This window comes from Manduca sexta, chromosome 13 (assembly GCF_014839805.1).
Source record: "Manduca sexta isolate Smith_Timp_Sample1 chromosome 13, JHU_Msex_v1.0, whole genome shotgun sequence".
In the NCBI taxonomy this organism is placed as follows: Eukaryota; Metazoa; Arthropoda; class Insecta; order Lepidoptera; family Sphingidae; genus Manduca; species Manduca sexta.
Genome location: NC_051127.1, coordinates 13,552,604 through 13,573,054, shown reverse-complemented (window position 1 = coordinate 13,573,054; position 20,451 = coordinate 13,552,604). Strand labels below are relative to the sequence as shown.

Genomic DNA, 20,451 nt, shown 5'->3' with positions numbered 1-20,451 from the left:
GTAAGTAAAATACGTATAGCTACTTGAGCTTGGCATTCCACCAATACACCTGCACTATAGTATTCGGAAGGCCATTTACTAATCTGTTATTGATCATATCGCATTAGGCTGATAGGCGTGACCGGGACAGATGGCGTATTGGACACCCATCGCACTTGCAGCCGCATCGCAAATCTGCGCAAATTGGGGATATTTGTCAATTTTGACGTCAAAATGTGGAATGGGAAAATCTGTTGCCTAATATAGTTCGTACCCCGATAATTACTTTTTCTATTTCAATGAGAATTATTGTTGAAATGTGTCTCAATTCGTCGCAGAAATGTGTGACGTATTTTATTTTATGAATTGCCTTAAAATAATCCATATTAAAGCTCATGGCAGAATGTAATTCAGTGATGGACGATATCACGCAATTAGGTTCTTGACTATTTGTACTACTACCTGAATGTAATTGCAGGCTGGCAGATCTTGCGTAAGTACACCAGAGTCCGTCTAGATACTACTGCTTTGTCTATTGTTATAATCAGTATGGTAGCGCCAGTTTCTCTCGTTAAGAAGTTATAACAAATGTATTACGAGGCATTATGAGCTCTTTAAATATATTATGTTGCTGACCAGCGCAGTTTACTTTCTTGTAAAGCTATATATTGTAATCAAAATTGTAAAAGATGTTAATTTCTGTTTATGCGCTGTCGTCACGCTTACCATCTGACGACGGAGTAGGGACTCAAAAATTAATTATTTATTTGCAACAAGATCGGGAATAGGCATTTCCATGCCGTAAATTCTTTAAAACTGGAACCAATAAGTCCATTTAATACCTTTAAATGGGCAGTTCCAGTATCTCGTTCTCATATACAGATAACTAATAATATAATACCTAACTGTAGAAAACAAACATATTTTTTTTCAATTATTAATAATAAATAGGTAATTTGCCTAACTACGTTCTCTGATTATAAGTACGTATATATTTTTTTTGCATACCGTTGAAACGGTGAAACATGTTGCACATGTAAGATATTTAACATCATAATTTATACCATTTTTTATGTGAAATAAATTGATTTGATTTGATTATAAAAAGGATAGGAATATGATCATTTTTCTACCCAATCGTGATGATTGCGTAGAAATATGATCATATTGATGTAGTTTCGGCTCTATTTCATTATAAAATAACTACCTCTCTCCTCCTTAGACTTTCACGCTGAAGTTATTAAGATACCAGTAGAATTTTAAAAATAGATTAAGATAGTGGGATGGTTTTTAAGGTTAAAGTAAAATGGGATATCATTATGTAGTCCTAGGCCGCAATTAACTTTTCATTACAAAATACCACTCGAGGGGTTTTAAGGATATTGATGGAATTGAAAAAACCAAAAGTAACAAAATGATCATCTGTTAGCCATTTAAAACTAATTGACGTTGCGTTTTTGCCACTTTTAAAAGTGCTCCCGTTTAAAGTCAACTGTAACAAGGGGTCTTTATCTGTGTCAAATTATAAGATTTAGCAAAACATGTCAAATGAATTACACGCTTCAATTACACAGAGGGGAATTATATTAAAATCGCAGGGCGTACGCACGTGGTCACAATGCGTTGGGGTGACAAAATATGTTTTGATATGATAAATACACAGAAATTGTTATTGTATTCTGCGTCATCTTAGGATTGTTATGGTAATACAGTTGTCCTGTATATAGGAAATTATTTAAATAAATAAAATGCTTTTTAATAAAATGCAAAACACTACGTTCCGAAATTTTCTCATGTATAAACAACCACATAATTCGATTTACTTAGTTAAAGAGAAAAATAATAAAAAGGCATAAATAATAAAACAGGTAAAAGATAACACAAAAGGTAAAATAACTTTCTTTTAAATACTTATATCAAATAAAACATTTTTAAACAAGTAGATACGCTATATGGGTAAAGGCTTCAAATAATTAAAATACTCTAGCAATTCAATATGTTATGAAAGTATTAATTTTCGTCTCTAGTCGTGCATTGTCCAAAACCCCGAGCACGTGTCCCCCTACTCCCGATTAGGCACACGAGCGAGAAATCGCATTTTTAACGCCGACGCGCTAATATGTTTTTAATTGAACGGAACCGTAGATAACTATTTTAGTTCAGATTTGGAAACCCTTCGATGAATCATGCAATGTGGCAATATTCTATTGTACAACCAAGTGGATTCATTTCTTTACAAAAGTTTAGAAAAATACAATAGTATGAAAAGTAATAATAGCCTTAAAAGGCCAAAATAGATTATGTTCAACTTAGCGGGCAATGGGCCGCATAGACCTTTCTAGAAATTAAAATCTCACTGTGAACTCGAAGATAAAAAGTTAACTCGTCTATAATTTGTGGGCTAGATTTAATCTAAATCTGTTCTGTAATTTCTTCACAATCTTTCACGTTTAAAATTTTTGTACGATTTGTATAACAATTTTATTCAATTAAAAAATATATTACAAGTCGTTTTTACCACTTACTCCACGGATAGTAAAATGCATTAATAATACCAACCCTGTATAATAAACTTCTCAACAACTGGCCATGGAACTCTTCTATTACTAAAAAGATTTAGGCCCGAAACCAAAACACAGGCTTACTGCGGGTTCGCAGGCAAATAACTACCCACTGCTTGAAATTTACATATCGCATCATAATATAAAAAATCTACTTTAAACGCGCATGTAGAAGACTTGTGGTTGTTTCCAATATGTATTTCAATAACACCTGTAAATTACCTATGCTTACAAATAATTTGATTTGATTTATATTATTTTTGTCAGATGTGCGTGCCCTTGATTATAGAATCTACAGACATTCGTCTCGGAACTTGTCGCTTCTTTACTTTAATTCCTGTACAATTATTTATAGAAGAAATAAAAATATATTAAACTAAAAGAAATAAAACTATATTTAAATATTTTATATAATCGCTTTATTGCAACATAGGGACATTATTTACATATTTCACAAAATGCAAAACTTTCAACAAGACACGAAGAAACAGCACATAATTTATTTTCACTTGTGAAGAATTGGAAGAAAACACTGCAGTTCTAATACAAAATAGATACAATTTTTATATCTTTATAATTATTATACTTATATCTTTTTATAACCATTATTTTGTTTCCTTCTCACATAATAATGTTTGCCATATTAGGAAGCCTTAAGAATATTTTGCAATCAATAGCTATTGTATTTCATGTAATTAATAGGTCCACACAAAAGCGTTAAAAATTACATTACTTTTTTCCCTTCCTTTATATGGCATAGGGATGAAAGAAACAAAACATTGGTTTGAAACGGTTATAGAGGATTAGTCTTTATAAGTGAGATATACCGTCATCTTTAATAAATTATCCAATCGCTATTTTCGGTCTTTTCAAATGGACCAATCAGAACAAAGTTCTCATGCATATGCTTAAAAATGAATTGTTTTGATTGGTTCATTCTCGAAATCGGATTGAAGATTGAGATCGTTTATTGAAAACGACTGTTAGTCTGAAATTAGGGTTGTCACTGTTCATTGTGAATCCGTCACCAAATCGATAACTTCTGTGGGCGGTGTGTTTCCGTCGCTGTCGTCTATTCGACGAGACTTTTTATGTCAGGAGCCCTCCTTGAGTTTTCCGTTTTCATTCACTTTGGTTGTGATGCGCTCCATTACTTCGTGGTTGTATGTAGAGTGCAGCATAAGGCCGAGAACACCAGCCCTGTAGATTTCATTGATATTATTATCTAGTAAGTTGCAGGGCAATTGCAATAAAATATAATAAAAAAAAAAATATTGCTGAAAATTATATGATCTAAATATATTTTTACATGGATTAGAAGTAGTTATAGTTGATCGTAAGATTCATTATTATTTATGATATTGTGGTCAAACCATTAACATTCAATTCCTAATTTAAAACTTATGTATACCTGAAGTGTTATAAATAATTATTTTCATAATCTAGCCAGCTTAGGCGACTGCATTCTTGTTAGAAACAAAAATCATTTTTTTTTTCAGGAAATAATGCAGTGTTGGTCTAAACTGTTAAGTTACTTTTGTCTTGTCTCACAACTTACACCACTTCGACTGATGCTCAATTTTCACAGACTAAAAAGTTTCTGGTACCAACCTAGACGCCATAGCGAGTCGTATGCTCCTCTCCTGTTCAACCAGCTCATCTAATTTCAGCCACTGTCGCACCCTTTCCATGTCGATCTCGGCTCGGCGCAGCTTCTCCCACTGGTAGTGGCGGAGACAGGACTTCTTCGGCGCGCGGCAGAACTCGCCCGTCGCCTCGAACACGTTACGCACTAACGGACATCCGCATACGTCCGTATCGCTCACTTTGGGATCTTTGAAATGCTCTGGACACATTACCTGTAATATGTATTTTATCATATAGAATTCAAACACTTGGGTGATGTATTTTTTTTTACAAATGAATGACATCATGAGCATGCCGCTTGTCTGATGGTAAGATTCGACTGGTAACTGCCCATTGAAATAAATCTCTACTTCATATAATGAGTGCAATTTGTAGTGTCTAACCTTTGAAGTGACTTCTTAAGTTTTATATAAAGCAGGAGTGGCCAACCGGTCGATCGCGATCGACTGGTCGATCGCGACAAGTCCAGTCGATCGTGGCAAAGCAAAAATATAAATACGTAGAACAGACCGCGCAACATACCTAATCACTAACTGCTGCACGCATCGTCTTGTATCATTTTTTAATCAAAATAATAATAAATTGTGTACTGAACTATGTTGTTTCATTTAAGATTTCAAGATGTATGTAGCTTGGTAGATCGCACAGAGTATCATCAGTGAAAAGTAGATCTTGGGTCTTACCAAGTTGGCCACCCCTGATATAAAGTATATAATTTTTATCTTTTCAAAATTTTATTGTTAAATTTTTTGAGCTATAATATTATGATCAGATGGGTTCTTCAATTTATCTGGTTATTATTTTAAAATATTAGTGTATTTGTACCCTAAGCCGCTTGCAATATGTCCCGTTGACCGGATTGTAGTAGTCGCAGAACATGCTCTGCCCGTCGATGCGCGTGCGATGTCTGCTGCCGAACGACGCTTGCGCCTCGTACTTTATGAAACACTTCTCCATGTGCTTGACCGCCGTGCGCGAGTGGATCTCGTGTCCGCACGTTATGCAGTACATTGATGTTTCATCATCCGCTTCCTGTTGGTAGTGTAGAGGTAAAAGAGCAATGAATTTATGTACAAATTATGTATTATAAAAGGATTTCGAATTTAATGCTTATTGAAATAGGTAAGGCAGTAAGATAAATCCAAACTGAAACTTTTGTAAAAGAGAAACCCAGATGGATTTTAATTCTGTGGCAATGTTGACCAACATAAGCAAACCTTCTTTTAGGAATATGGCTACCCTGTTACAACGGTGATTTTGTCAATGACAAAATGTATATCGAGATAATACTCAAAAACATTCATTTCATATTTGACTATTTTCCTATGGTTTAAACTTAACTTCTGGTCTTAAGTGGCCTATGACGAAAATTAATAATTACACATACAGAGCATATTAATTCAAATACGTTTTTAATCTACAAAAATTATATAAGACGAAAAGCAAAGAATATAGGCGAATAGTAGAGAAAAGAAAAACAAGGGAATGAGATATTATTGATTAACTTTTGGATGCGCAACCAAAGTTAGTGGCAGAGTCGAAGACAGTTCTAAGACATAATGTGTGTGTGTGTACCTTGTCGTCGGTGTGCAGTATGGTGGCGGTGTGCGCGCGCGCGACGAGCGCGTCGATGTGTGCGTGCTGGCGGTCCAGCGCGCGCAGCGCCGTCTGCGCACGCGCCAGCCCGCTGCGCACCACCTCCAGCGCCTTGCGGTTGCGCTGCTCCGCCACGCACGGCGACAGTGACCACTCCTGGATACGTTGCGGCAACACCTACACAGCATTTTATTTTTACTCATTGAAAATAAGATATTATACAAGAACTGCAAGAAATGTTGACTTTTTATGTTGAGGCACAAACTACAGCCCATGAACATCCACTTTACAACGAAATTATGAATATAATATATTTAGATAACCATATTCATGAAAAAAAAATTTTTAGATAAACCAAGCAACAAATACCTAAATTAATCTAAATAATAATACTACAACAGTCCCTAATAATCCTATTTAGTTATCAACTGCTTGTTCATCTAAGCTTTCAAACATCATTGTGTGATGTGTCAGATCATGTCACTGACCTGATATATCCTGGAAGTAGCGAGACGCATGCCACACTGCGTGGAGCAGTACTTGGAGCCGTAGAGCGCGGCGCGCGTGCACTGCGGCCCGTAGCACTGGCGCGGCTCCGAGGTCTGCAGGTGAGCGATAGACTCTTCCGGCTCGTGCTGCTCGCGCTCGTGGTGCTTCTTCTTTATACGGTTGCTGCTGTGAGTTTGGAAAATGCTTTCTGATTTTAAGTGCTAATTGACGACGTCGTTGGTTAATTAGACATTAAACATAGTTCAAATTGTATTGATTATAATTGACTGTACTTCATAATATGAGCAGTGTGAAACATCTTTTTTTATTTGAGACATAATTATAGGAGATGGGAAGAAGAGATCCGTCAAAGCTTTGGACCTTACTGGATGAGAGTTGCAGCAGAAAGTATACTAGAAGTAGCTGGAGGAGGCCTATACCCTAAGGCATATTGAAACAAGGGACATCATATGAAGCTCGTTTTCGTATTTAACTATGCAAAATGTTTGTATCTTGTTTTGATAATAAAGAGGCTAATTTATTTTATTAATTATATACATAATTATAGTGTAACTTTAGTGTTTAATTTTTTCTTCTAAACAGATTATAGAAAACATTTCTTTATTTACAACTGGCTGCCTGCCTGAGCAGTTCAAACTACAAATTAATTAAAACTTACCTGGATTGCCTCATTGTCTTCTTACTCGATGACGTTTTTGAAGTGCACAGTCTCCTCTTACATTTTAATTTCATCTTATTACTACCACCATATCTGTACATGTCCTCACATGCTTCACAACTGAAATATAATTAAAATACTATGAATGCTATTTCTTTTTATATATTACCCAAAAAAATCTATACTGGATAAATTTACTAAATAATAATTTCGCATTTCTCGACTGGTACCAAACACAACATCAGGGATGTTATGGATATGAAATTTCAGATTTGGATATGTTTCGCATACGGTTACAGATATGTAATTATCGGATTATCCGTTAGTTTCGGATAGTTTCGGTTACGGATAATAGATTTAAGTAAAATAAAAATAGTATGTAATACAGTAGGATGTTGATTACCAATTATCGATGAACTAATTGGGGGACTTGGGTGTTCGGAAAACCACTGTGTATTGATTTGAGATGAAGTTTCAATGAAGTAAGTAGCGCCACCTCCTCTCCGTGATAAGTTATTATCACATTGTTTACATTTTGCAAAATGATCATTAACTTGATCAAAAAATCTCCAAATGAAACTCTGCTTTGGACGCATTTTGTCCTTATAAATCAACTAGCTTTTGCCCGCGGCTCCGCCCGCGTTATAAAGTTTTTCAGGCTAAAGTTTCCGTTATAAAAGTAGTAGTTTCCCGGGAGCCTCTCAAACTGTCTCCATACCAAATTTCATCTTAATACGTTGAGTAGTTTTTGAGTGTAACACGTTCAGGCAGACAGATGCAGCGGGTGACTTTGTATTATAATATATTTTTTTAGAACTTTTTAAGAGGAATAATCCCGTCATACATCATTGTTGCATAACTTTAACCGTTTACGCAGCGCACGCAACGGAAGCTCTCAAAACTAATAATTTTTCCCCGTTTTTGCAACATGTTTCATTGCTGCTCCGCTCCTATTGGTCATAACATGATGATATATAGCCTATAGCACTCCAGGAACAAAGGGCTATCCAACACAAAAAGATTTTTTCAGTTCGATCTGATAGTTCCTGAGATTAGCCATTACTGCTCCGCTCCTATTGGTCATAGCGTGATGATATATACCCCATAGTACTCCACCAACAAAGAACTATCCAACACAAAAATATTTTTTCAGTTTGAACCGGTAGTTCCTGAGATTAGCCATTACTGCTCCGCTCCTATTGGTCATAGCGTGATGATATATAACCTATAGCACTACACTAATAAAGAGCTATCCAACACAAAAAGAATTTTTCATTTCGAACCGGTAGTTCCTGAGATTAGTCATTACTGCTCCGCTCCTATTGGTCATAGCGTGATGATATATAGCCTATAGCACTTCACGAACAAAGGGCTATCCAACACAAAAAGAATTTTTCAGTTTGGACCGGTAGTTCCTGAGATTAGCCATTACTGCCCCGCTCCTATTGGGTATAGCGTGATGATATATAGCCTATAGCACTCCACGAACAAAGGGCTATCCAACGCAAAAATAATTTTTCAATTTGGACTGGTAGTTCCTGAGATTAGCGCGTTCAAACAAACAAACAAACAAACAAACAAACTCTTCAGCTTTATATAATAGTATAGATGTAGTTACGTAACACAACCCTTTTCCTTCAATTTATTAAATACACATAATTAAAAAATGACTATTTATGAAAGAGGTTATGTTATGATTAAGGCGATACCTCAAGGTCCATTTTCATACATTTAATTTAATATGACGAAATTTTAAAGGCCGAAATATCCATGATTATTAATTATTTTTACGTTTTTCTTTCAACTGCGAGAACTAATCACTAACTAGACGTGAATTTAAATTCTTTACTTGCCAATACTTGTTTAGTTACCCAGATTAAAGGTGAAACAAAATGTATGAAAATGGACCTTGAGCTATAACCTTAAAAATAACAAAAAAATTATACATGATTCACGTGGCGCACGAGCGGTGAAACAAAAACCTGTCGCAACATATTATCCGTAACTTATCCGAAACTTTTGTAACGGATACGATTACGGTTACGGATATATTTTATTTCGGGTATCCGATAGTTTCGGTTATGGTTACGGTGCTCCATAACATCCCTGCACAACATACAGGTACCACTAATATGTATAAATGTTGTTTGCAAATTGTTCTAATAATAATTAGATTTAACATAAGTTACGAAAGGAAAGCCAGCAGGAATTGAGTTATACCACTGTTATAGGTGTAGATGCAGTATGGGATGGCCGATATCAAACTGATAGGTCACAATGACAGTTCCACTTACTGCCCACAATCATGCAGCTGCAGGCATCCTGGGCAGTCTCCGCAGCCGTCTTTAACATTAGGTCTCTTTGATGATTTGTTCTCGGAATAATCTTTCTCTTTCCGCTTCTTTTTTCTGTCATCTCTACCTGTATTGCATCAAAATTTGCTGAACTTTGTTATATTAGTCAAAATAGTTGAATTCTGTATGTTATCCATAAGAATATAAACTATAATTAAAACATGTCATTCATATGATAGTAAAAATACACTCATTATTATAAAATAAATATATCACAGCAGAAAGATTTATTAACAAAATAGATTATTTTGGATACAGATGAATTATATTAATACCTGAATCCCCATCATTTTCCCTTTTCTGTGGTCGGAAACGGGTCTTTAAGCTGGGATCCTCTTCTCGGCAGCGCTCACAGAAGTAATTTTTTATGTATTTAGCTTCTCTCTCAGATATATTGATGCAGTCACCGTGATACCATTCTTCACATGCATCACAAGCTCTGTGGAAATAAAAAACACGAGGTTATAAAACAGAATACATTAATACTATATTCAGTACCTTTTTCATAATTTTACCAGCTTTTGTATTATTATAAGTAATATTTGCGAATTTGAATTTCTTATATAAAATATTTTACAATTAATAATAAAAAATATTGAAAACATCAAGTTTGTAAGTATGTCACTTGTTATTGCATCTAAAAATATTGTAGAGTTATTTAATGCGAACTTGTTAAATTACTAATGTGTCCACAAAATATTTTTAATGTGTAATAAATACTCATATTGTGATTAAATATAAATATATATATTAATTAAATTTGTACCTATAGGAAAACTCACATCATAAAACGCGAACTATCAGAAGATCGGCATATGCAATAAGCTTGTCCAGCTTGATTTAACAACGTGGTGATCTTTGACTGCCGTTCAGGTAGATCAAACTGCTTTGCGATATCAGCTTTCTGTAAATATTAATATTCCATTTCTGAAAATACTGCAATGAGAAAGCCCAAGAAAATAATTCGATAAAGATAAGAAAATATACTTACACTTTGCTTATATTTTTTTATCCCCCATGTTTTATAAGTTAATTAATTATGAATTGTAATAATTACGCATAAAATATTGAAATAATGAATTAATTCCTGTATATTTTGTCTCAGCTTACAATTCCCAAGCTTTGTGACATAGACAAATGTCACAATGTCACTTTATTGTCAATTCCATTATCATTTACGACAAACGTAAAACTCTATGCCTAAATTATTATAAAGCTGTTTATACATTAAAAAATTCACATCTCAAAAGAATGAAAGTTACAATTATTGTTATATATTTTATTTCCTGTTATTCTAACGAAAACAAAAATTTATTTCCTGTTTAACGTAAAGAAAATAGAAATTTAACTGCGAGTAGTTAAAAACAGGGTTATTATATTAGAGACCGACACCAAAATATGAAAAGAAACCTATACGAAAAAGACGGAATAGGGGAATTCTCAAAAATCATGACAAATAATAATATAACTTGTCGACAAGATCATAAGGGATTTTATGAAAATGGGTTCTGGGGTTATAATACAAAAGTCATTTGTTTCCATGGCAACCACAATGTTTATTTCAGTTTAGAGGTTAGTGTTGATAAAAAATCCCTCTTTAAACTTTAAATAATCTAAAGAATGGAAGAACTAGATACGCCGCAAATAATTACTCATATAGAAAACAATCTTAATCATTCGTTATTTGATTGCAAATGGATCCCATGTTCGGCAAAATTCGTAGTTGTTGGTTGTTTACCAAGAGGTTCCGGCACAATCGAAATTTTCGAAATAACTTCAGGTGAAGCAAAGAAAATTAAGGAAATAGAAAGACCGAATTCATTTAAATGTGCTACTTTTGGTGCTAGCAGTGATATTGAAAGGAGATTGGCTACAGGTGATTTTAAAGGGACATTAGAAATATGGTAAGTGAATCGAATTTATACGTTGTTTCTAAGGTAATCAGCAGGTGTGCATTATTGATAAAACATCTGATATGAAAAAAAGTTACCCACCATTCTAGCATTCAAACAATTGTAGATTATAATGCATTTAATATTAGTCCCAAGTTTTTATAACACCATTATTAAATTGTACATTCTATAAGAAATAAATATAATTATACTAGCCCTTCATTATATATTGTCCCACTGCTGGCCACATGCCTTCTTAACTATTGAGAGGGATTAAGGCTTAGCCCACCACGCTGGCCCTATGCAGATTGGCAGACTTTGCATACCCTGAAAATTTCTCAATTATGCAGGTTTCCTCACAATGTTTTCCTTAACTGTTAAAACAAGCAATAATTGACAAAGTATACACACATAACTTTAGAAGAGTCAGATCTAGGCATGTCCTCCACAAACATTAGTTTCGGCTGTCTGTTCCACTTTCAACTAGGATATAGCCGACTTTCATGACAATTCCTTCAGAATTGGTGCCTTATATTTTCCAGGGACCTGGAGAAGAGTTGCCAGGTGTACATCACAAAAGAGCACACAGACATTATCAATTCCATAGATGGCGTGGGGGGTAGTACTGTTAACTGTGGAGCACCGGAAATTGTTACTGGCAGTAGAGATGGTAAATATGCAGAATCAAGAAAATATTTGTCTTTATAGTTATAATTAACTTTGTTGTTTTTAAATGGATTAGTTAGTAATGTACCAATCAGAATAAAATTTTATCATACATAATAATATTTAAATTAATTGTTATTAGGTAGACTTGAAGATATTATAGGGTATATTATTAATATAATAGGGCTACTTAACACACTTATTTACTTATTCAGGGATTACTTAACAATATTACGGATTTAGTTTTTGTTTTATAATTCTAACAATAATTAAATTAAAAAATCCTGTGGTATAACATAGTGCTTGTTTGTATCATGTATACAACCTAATTAAAATCTATAAATTCAGGAACAGTAAAAGTATGGGATCCCCGTCAAAGAGGCAAACCGGTCGCCAACATGCAGCCTGTTAAGGGGGAGACTAAGAGAGACTGCTGGGCCGTCGCGTTTGGTAACTCCTTCAATGATGCTGAAAGAATAGTAGTCGCCGGATATGACAATGGAGATTTAAAGATGTTTGATTTACGCACTATGTCGCTCAGATGGGAATGTAATTTAAAAAATGGGGTGAGTTTTTAAAAACAAAATATCAGCCCTGTATTATATACTGTCCCACTGTTGGGCACGGGCCTCCTCTACAACTTAGTTCACCACGCTGGCCTAGTGCAGGTTGGTAGACTTCACACACTCTCGAAAATTCCTAATAGAGAATACACACATCATTTTGTAGAAAAGTCAGAGGTGTGCGCCCTTGGGATTTGAACCTGCGGATATTCGTCTCGGTAGTCCGTTCCCCAACCAACTAGGCTATCGCGCACTTGCAAAATAATACTTATAATTATTTAGGAATTTAAAACAATCTAAACAATTTTATCTTCAAAAAAATAAATTATTTTCTAATTTAATTGTGTGTTGTATAGGCATCAGTATTAATTTGATTTATCCAACAGGTATGTTCAGTTGAATTTGACCGTAAGGACATTCCAATGAACAAAATTGTCGCGACAACTTTAGAGGGCAAGTTTCATGTATTTGATGTGAGGACGCAAAATCCTAGCAAAGGTTTTGCTCAGGTATGTTTAGCCATTATAAATGTTGTTAAATATCTACTGCTATTATATAATGTTTTTGAGTTAGTGTGATAACTTATCCCTAATGTTATTAGAAAATATAAAAGCCAGTAGTAATCTCTGTAACTATTGCATTGATCCCAATATTGTTTCATAGAATATTTAGAAAGAATAATTACAATTTCCCTTTTCTTAATATCCCTGAATAACTTATTGCCTACCTACCTACCTATAATATATTTTATTTTTTATGGATTAAAATACTTTTTCCCGTGAACACTATCACGCCAAATATTGTTATTCCTATTTACAGGTGCTAGATGATGCGACGAAAAGTGGCACTATATGGGTGGCTCGTCATGTTCCGCAAAACCGTGATCTGTTTTTAACTTGCGCTGGAAATGGTCAAGTTTCACTCTGGAAATAGTAAGTGGAAGTTCTTATTATCAATTAATTCAAATTTTCTTTTCTTAAACATTAAGTAACGTTTAATAATGATTGAAACCTACATACAATATTAAAATAGCGCAGGAAAATATAGTTCGGGGATAAATGTCATTGTACCAAAGTTAACGTTCAAATGTCCTTTATCCCAGAGAGAGTTTTAACAACCATATACTTACTATAATGTCGTGCTAAGCTTAAAAGCGGTATCTCAAAAAAATCAAAATCTAGATTTTTATGTCGTCAGATAGCTTAAAGAAATACCCATCCAATGAACTTACTTAAATAACGGTATCTTGTTTAGAACTTGTTAAAAAAAACCTTTTAACAGTTTCTCTATCTCAGTTTTACATACAAAACTATATTTAAAAAATAGATTATCTCGAAATAAGGCTGACATACCGCTTTTGCGGCAGTATACATATACATGGTCTAATTCTTTTCCAGCGAATACCCGGAACAGAGATACCGCACAGACGCTCAAGGCGTCGCCGTCGGCGTGCCCGGCAAACTCAAGCGGCTGCAGCGGATGGTGATCAGCTCTCAGCCAATCAACGCGCTGGAGTGGAACAGAGACCATCTCGGACTCGCCGTAGCCACTGCCTACGACCAGTGTATTAGGGTGCTTATTACTACAAAGCTGAACCTACAATAATGGCCATATAGGTTTATTTTGAATGTGGATTGTCTACTATCGCGTTTTCTTATGAATTAGATGTCATTAGTTGGATCTCTCTCTTAGTAATCACTGAACATTATTGGGGAAAAAACAGTGTAGAAAATAGTAATGTTGAGAAATGACAGATATAAAGCCTACATTCCGGATAATGCTTTTCCAGATGTAGTATACTTAATTGTTCAAAAATGACTGCCTTACCCTTCTGTCAAAAATAACCCTATAGTGAGACCTCATGGTTCTTCAATGTGCCTTCGCAAATCTCTAGTTAATAGTAAGATACTTTTATTTTTTAAGTTAGCCTCGTCAAAGCATTATCTAACAGAGTTGAAAATGTATTGATGCTTTATTAGACAAAAAGGCCATATGTGTAAAAAACATCGTAAGATACTGTCGCACACATAAGTGGCTGAGCAAAATAAAAATTCAAATCGGCTATACACTTTTGGGTTCTTACCCACATTTATTTCCTAACAAAAATAATATAGAGTATTCAGAAAAAAATGTTCCATTTAAACTTAACGTGTATATTTGAAGTTGATATTGTTTGATTACTTTTGTGTCTGACTGTACCATTAAACTGATACATAATATTGAGTTTTGTAATAATACTTTATTCTATTTAAGGTTTTAAAATAATTTTGCATGAATAACAAAGCTTTGCCAGTCATGACATCTACTGTCAATGTGCGTCGACAAAGCAGACTCCTATTTTTAATTTAAGTTACTATAATTTTATGATAATAAAATAACTATTAAACAAAATAATTGATTATATTATTCCTTACAAGGTAAATAAAACAACGAGTAAATTTTCTAACTCAAAAGATCATTTATTATATTAGCACTTAGGTATTATAAATAAAATTAAGGCTAGTGAATTTTTTCATTACTGCTAATAATGAGCGCAGATTGTTGTATGCGTGACGTTCCCATCGCGATGGCGCCTATACATCAAACTATAATCTTACATACATTCTACTACTACCAAAACTTGCATAATACAACAAATCATTTTTGAACTTAGAACATTTATTTCATAATTAATAGTATATAATGAAAATATCAAAACCTAGAAGAAACGTTTTCAGTATCAAGTATTATATATTTTCCTAACACAATAACAATGACCGAACATAATTACTAAATCCAACCGCGAGTAAAACGCCACGCACATTATAGGCGATTTAGAAGCGTCATTAATATATCACCGTCCTAACAAAAATAATCATAAATATTCCAAAAACACGTGCTTAATGCAATATATAACGCATAGTTCACATACGCTACATAACACAAATTATAATGGTCCGATGTCTCGCTCCACAAACCTACGCGCGCGTCACAACTTAACACATACAACTACAATGATCCAACCGACTAACTCCACAGATTGTTTAAGTAAGCATTTAATTTATCAAAAATCTTATTTATATCTAAAACAGGGTATCGTGTGCAAACGTATTCGTCGAATGCGTGAACGTTATGCATCGTATCCAGAAGGCAATTACTTGTGTTAACAGCTAACTAGTGAATCCCGAATTGTACAAAACTAATCGTTACACTTCATCAGCTAATCCACTACTTCTATAAAACTTAAATTTATTTTTTACATTCTCAAAATGCTTTTAATCGGGTACGCGTCCCGTGTTCGTCAGGTGTTGCGTACGTCCGGGCGCACGCGAGCGCACGCGCCGCAACAGTGCGGACCTGCTCGTCCCAACGACGCGTCGCGCCACTATCCTAGCTCTAAACTTACATATCTTAAGTCACTTACATATAACCTCTCACGATCGATTGCTACCCTACAAACCCAGCCCTCGCCCGCGCCGTTCCTAGCCCTCGACTTCCTGCAATCACAATCCTCTTCAGTACTAACAGCACAGATACAACTGACGCTTTTGCACGTGGTTGGTACAATATTAGTAGTATCATATTAGTTTCACACATTGTATGCGCCACAACGTCCGGTTGTACTTGCATTTATATTCGTCCGTTACCATTCCTTTGTTATAAGTATTTTGTTTGAACCAATCATAAACAATAGGTACATTTTAAGATACGCCCACGCACATTTTCGTGCAAACGTTTAATAGTATTCATGTCGAACTGAATGCCCATATGACAATTTATTTTTCAGATCAGTGAATACTCGCAAGAAAATTATATACGTGGGCCTCTTCACATTAATGTCTCATATCTCAGCTATATACCATACAAACAAATTACAAGGCATAACTGATTCTAATTATACGATTGCTAATTAAAATACCTTTCAATTACAATTATACTTCGCAATTATTTATGTTTACGCGAATATAAAGGCATCGAAAATAAAATTAGTTCTCGGATTTTTATCGCGGTTCTTTGTATTTGAATTAGGAAAAGTGGGTAGATTTTGTAACCGACTTTTCGGACAATCAACACCTCAGTCCGCCCGGGACCATGACTGCAGCTTCGAGACGTAAGGAGAAAATTATAATATAAATAACCACGATAAAGTCAAAAACTATTTTTATATCGATAAACTTGGCAAAGTGTCTCCGCATCGACAAGGATAACAAATGTTGTCTAATCCATTAATAAATAAATAGCGTGGTCACCCGTTAACTTAATGCTTAAGCTACTCAACAGCATGGATACTAATTTAAAATATAAATCCATTATTTTCTAGAGTGGAATGTCACTTTAATGACATATAAACTAAAGCCATGTGTTCACTAGACAAAATATTAACAACCTCGGTATCGAGGCGAATGACATTTTGTCAATATAAAATCAATTTGTAGATGCGCCTTCCGCGCATTTAAACAGCGCAAACATATCACCGAAATGTTGCGTGACATGACGCGCGTCATTTCTACCCGTGTAAAGACAACGTGTCTATTGTTGCATAATGAATACATGGCTTTAGTTTCACAAGGATCATAGTGATTGTCGATGACAGATAAGTTATGTCGGAAAATGGCGGCGTTCTGTCAAACCTCGTTGGTCGAATATATTTATTAACGTTCATCGCTGTGACCATGCCGGTCTGCCCAATTTCTTCTCAACATTCCTTTTAAATGTTTTTAACTTATAACGTGTATTCGATGAATTCAGTTGCCTGCCAACCTATTGTGTGTAGCGCGTTACATAAACAGGTGGAAGGGAAGCATCCCGCACGCCTCTTAGAATACAACATAAATAATAGCTTATTAGTAGCTTATCAAGATGGGAAATAAAATTAAATATTTACATTTCATTAACTCGTCACGTAATAATTTGTCAAATTGATGTGCAAGTGATATCATTACTCAAGATCTAACATGAAGCAACAAAACTATATAATCTATCAATATCTTTCCACAAACAGCAGAGAATTATTTAATTTGCTTTTGCCATCGAACATATAGAATTTAATTATACAATTAACTGTCAAATGTGCATAGTGTATAGAATCACACGCCGTAAACCGAAGCATTCGTACACAATCACAATAATCAATAAAAACACGGCAATTTACAAAGCGTATGTCATTCTCTCGATCGTGTGCACTACCTTACATACAATGCGACCTACACGGATAACAGACACTGTAAACATTTTAATATTACGCACATAACACAAATATAAATATTAGCTTCATAAATATATTGTATTTCATAAATTATAATTTTACGATATTTTTTTATAATTTTATTGAAATAGATAAGTGACAGACTGCACAAACAAATCGTATGGGGAATAAGGCTGCAGCCACGCTAGGTAGACAGTTTACAACGAGCTTGAGCTAGCGCGTATGTGCCATTTACTATTATATTCAAGAGTAGCGTGCTGTAGAATATATTTTACACTCATTGACTACTCATTTAGCCGCTGAGTTACAATAAATGTTTGCCCATATCTTGTTTATTCGATGGGACAATTTACACTTTCATTGCAAACCGATATGCAAATAATTTTCTCGAATTACTCGTAGTATACTTTGGTCAGCAAGTATATATCATATTAGTACTTATGACCGCCCTTTTCAATAAACGATTCTAATTGTTTCTTTTTAAATATCTCAAAACGGACCAATCAGAACAAAGCAATTTTGACATACTTATAATTGTGTCATCTTGATTGGTTCATTCTCGGAATCGAATTAAAGATTGAGTTATCATTGTTTATTGAAAACGGTTGTTAGCCGGCAAATCTAGCTCATATCGACTTATGATTGCAAACTGTTTATCCAGCCCAGCCGCTCCCTCAAATTATTACATTGATTACATGCAGAGGTGATGTTCCATTGCAGTGAGTTTCCATTAATGTGCTAACTGAGCGGTCATGAGAGCGTCCTCAACGCCTTGATCGTCATAGCCATTAGTATAAGCCGGTGATATAAGTTGGTGTCGATATAACCTTCACTTACATACTATCAATGGGAAACCGCGTCGCGCTGGACGGGCGCCGTTTATAATGCACTTGATGTTCAGGCACGGATATCAACATGGAAATAAAAATTATAATTTATACTAAGACCAGTCGTGGGAATTTATTTTCAATTCGTATCCAATAGTGGCTTGTTCCAATGAGTCGTGTTTCAAAGTATCCCATGCTTTATCCGGCCGGCATAATCTCGACGTCCATTGAGAGATGCAATACACTGTTTGTTTTATTCGATCGATGTATTGTACCAACCTATGATAGTTCATGCGGCATGAACTCGTGACGTCAGAGATTCAGTCGAGGTTGTCCTGGAAGATGAGCCGCACGTAGCCGGGCGAGCCCTGCAGCGGCTCGGCGCAGAAGGGGCAGATGGCGCGGAAGCCGTTGGTGCCGTGCGGGATGTCGACGCTGGCCCAGTACTTGACGGTGCGCTCGGACGCCATGTGTCCGCACGGGTTGAACGCGTACGTGGGCGGCGCCGCGTCCACGTAGAAGGCGGGCTCCAGCCCCATGCACACGCGCACCACCGGGCCCATGGTCAGGCACATGGGGCAGCGCCGCGACCCCTCGCCGCCGTCCTTGCCCCACGAGTGCTCGCCCTGCCGGACAAACATTACCACACTATACTCTCAACTATTACACTGTCATATTCTGCTTACCAACATTATTTGTCATAGAATGCCTATAGCCCACTGGTAAATATCCCCCGAAGATTTCCCCAGGACTCCCTTTTAGATGCTGTCTATATCTAGGGACATTTTTATAATGCACTCTTAACAAAATAATTACCTATTTCAAAATGATAATTATTTGCAGTCGTCGGAAAAATATTTATTGTTTGCTACCTTTGAAGTTGCTTTAAAATTGAGCTTAAAGATAGGTAATAAATAAACCTGTAGCATGAAAAAAGGGAAAAACTGGTGAAAAAATTGTTTGTTAAACGATTCCCACAAATTAGCAATTTTGAAATGGGTCATTATTTTATTAAGAGTGCGATTTATAAGGTTTCCTTCCTAACTGAATTTCGACCACACGGCCAATATAAGTACTAATATGCATGAATGCAATCTGCAAATCGTTCTGATAATTGAATACTAAATACAGGGAATTCACAGGAATCTGATGGTATGAACCGTTCGTCACTGACCTGCACGTGTCCGCAATGCAAGTAGACGTAGGGCTGGTTGAGGTCGGCGCGCCGCCGCCGCCGCCGGCGAGCTTGCGCGGGATCACGAGCGTGTTGAGTCCCACGGGACACTGCGGCCGGCCCGCGTTCAGCTCGTCCACCAGAGCTTCCAGGTCGCGTTTGGTCTAAAACGAGCGCTTCGGTTAGTCACAGTACGAGGTCGGCACGGTCTGTCATAGTCGTTTAGTCATTGCAACACTATAGGAGGATATAATGACTATGTTAAAATGCAATACTTCCGACACAATGTGAATAATACCCATGACCAATAAATGGCGCCAAGATACCTAAGCACAATATTCCGATCTGGTACATCATGAATCACCGCTCAAAAGTCGAAAATCATTCATTTTATCACTGACTTGACTCACCGGTACAAAATATGTTTTTATAAACAAGAATCTATAAACATTATTATGTAATCATAAAACCGTATACACACCGGTGAATTTTTAAGTCCCTCAGCACTTCTCCACAGTAGTGTTGCGCCGCACAAGTCTATCATTGTGCCATCTCTCAGTACATTTGTCTCTGCTAAACAAGGTAGTCCCTGGAAAAATTATATTAATTTATTATTAAAACTATTCTATGATGCTCGTATAAATTATACTTAAATTACTTCTATATCATTTAACTAAATAACTACTGTTTGGCTGTACATGCCTCGTGTATTCGAAACATAATATTATATAGTGTGTCCCATGGGCACGGGCCTCAACTACTGAGAGGGATTAGGCCTTAGTCCACCACGCTGGCCTAGTGCGGATTGGTAGACTTCACACACCCTCGAAATTCCTATT

The 20,451-nt window shown here is 35.7% G+C and overlaps 3 protein-coding genes across 4 annotated transcripts in view; 1 reads left to right on the top strand and 2 right to left on the bottom strand.

Annotated features, from left to right (window-relative positions):
* Nucleotides 1-3,265: 3,265 nt before the first annotated feature.
* Nucleotides 3,266-10,425, bottom strand: LOC115454227 (CXXC-type zinc finger protein 1-like). Of its 2 annotated transcripts, none has more exons than XM_037438046.1 (10): nt 10,297-10,425; nt 10,088-10,209; nt 9,581-9,744; nt 9,246-9,372; nt 6,952-7,071; nt 6,272-6,458; nt 5,763-5,960; nt 5,013-5,219; nt 4,152-4,399; nt 3,266-3,740 (listed from the first exon to the last, which is right to left on the bottom strand). In XM_037438046.1, the coding sequence occupies exons 2-10, from the start codon at nt 10,090-10,092 to the stop codon at nt 3,635-3,637; spliced, it is 1,362 nt and encodes a 453-aa protein (XP_037293943.1). In that variant the 5' UTR covers nt 10,093-10,209; nt 10,297-10,425; the 3' UTR covers nt 3,266-3,634. The 2 variants fall into 2 exon arrangements, with proteins under 2 accessions (XP_037293943.1, XP_037293944.1); XM_037438047.1 differs by having other exon boundaries at nt 6,272-6,455.
* A 461-nt stretch (nt 10,426-10,886) lies between these two features.
* LOC115449127 (WD repeat-containing protein 92) lies at nt 10,887-14,847 on the top strand. Its single transcript, XM_037438048.1, has 6 exons — nt 10,887-11,209; nt 11,740-11,867; nt 12,212-12,429; nt 12,813-12,935; nt 13,246-13,358; nt 13,824-14,847. Exons 1-6 carry the CDS (start codon nt 10,926-10,928, stop codon nt 14,029-14,031), a joined length of 1,074 nt encoding a protein of 357 aa, XP_037293945.1. The 5' UTR covers nt 10,887-10,925; the 3' UTR covers nt 14,032-14,847.
* A 3,355-nt stretch (nt 14,848-18,202) lies between these two features.
* LOC115454556 (protein pellino) overlaps nt 18,203-20,451 on the bottom strand; it is a 3,652-nt gene continuing 1,403 nt past the window's right edge. The window contains exons 3-4 of the mRNA XM_037438263.1: nt 19,613-19,776; nt 18,203-19,064 (exon numbers count right to left, since the gene is read on the bottom strand). Of these exons, the coding sequence (XP_037294160.1) occupies nt 18,759-19,064; nt 19,613-19,776 (470 nt within the window). The 3' untranslated portion in view covers nt 18,203-18,758. The remainder of the gene's footprint in view (nt 19,065-19,612; nt 19,777-20,451) is intronic.

Excerpts from the sequence above, each read along its gene's own strand:
- LOC115454227 (XM_037438046.1), bottom strand. Across the intron at positions 6,459-6,951 it reads AAGACAATGAGGCAATCCAG|CAGCAACCGTATAAAGAAGA; the intron begins GTAAGTTTTAAT and ends CCAAACTCACAG. Across the intron at positions 5,220-5,762 it reads TACTGCACACCGACGACAAG|GAAGCGGATGATGAAACATC; the intron begins GTACACACACAC and ends CACTACCAACAG.
- LOC115449127 (XM_037438048.1), top strand. The coding sequence starts at position 10,926 with ATGGAAGAACTAGATACGCCGCAAATAATTACTCATATAGAAAACAAT. Across the intron at positions 11,210-11,739 it reads AAAGGGACATTAGAAATATG|GGACCTGGAGAAGAGTTGCC; the intron begins GTAAGTGAATCG and ends TATATTTTCCAG. Across the intron at positions 13,359-13,823 it reads CAAGTTTCACTCTGGAAATA|CGAATACCCGGAACAGAGAT; the intron begins GTAAGTGGAAGT and ends ATTCTTTTCCAG.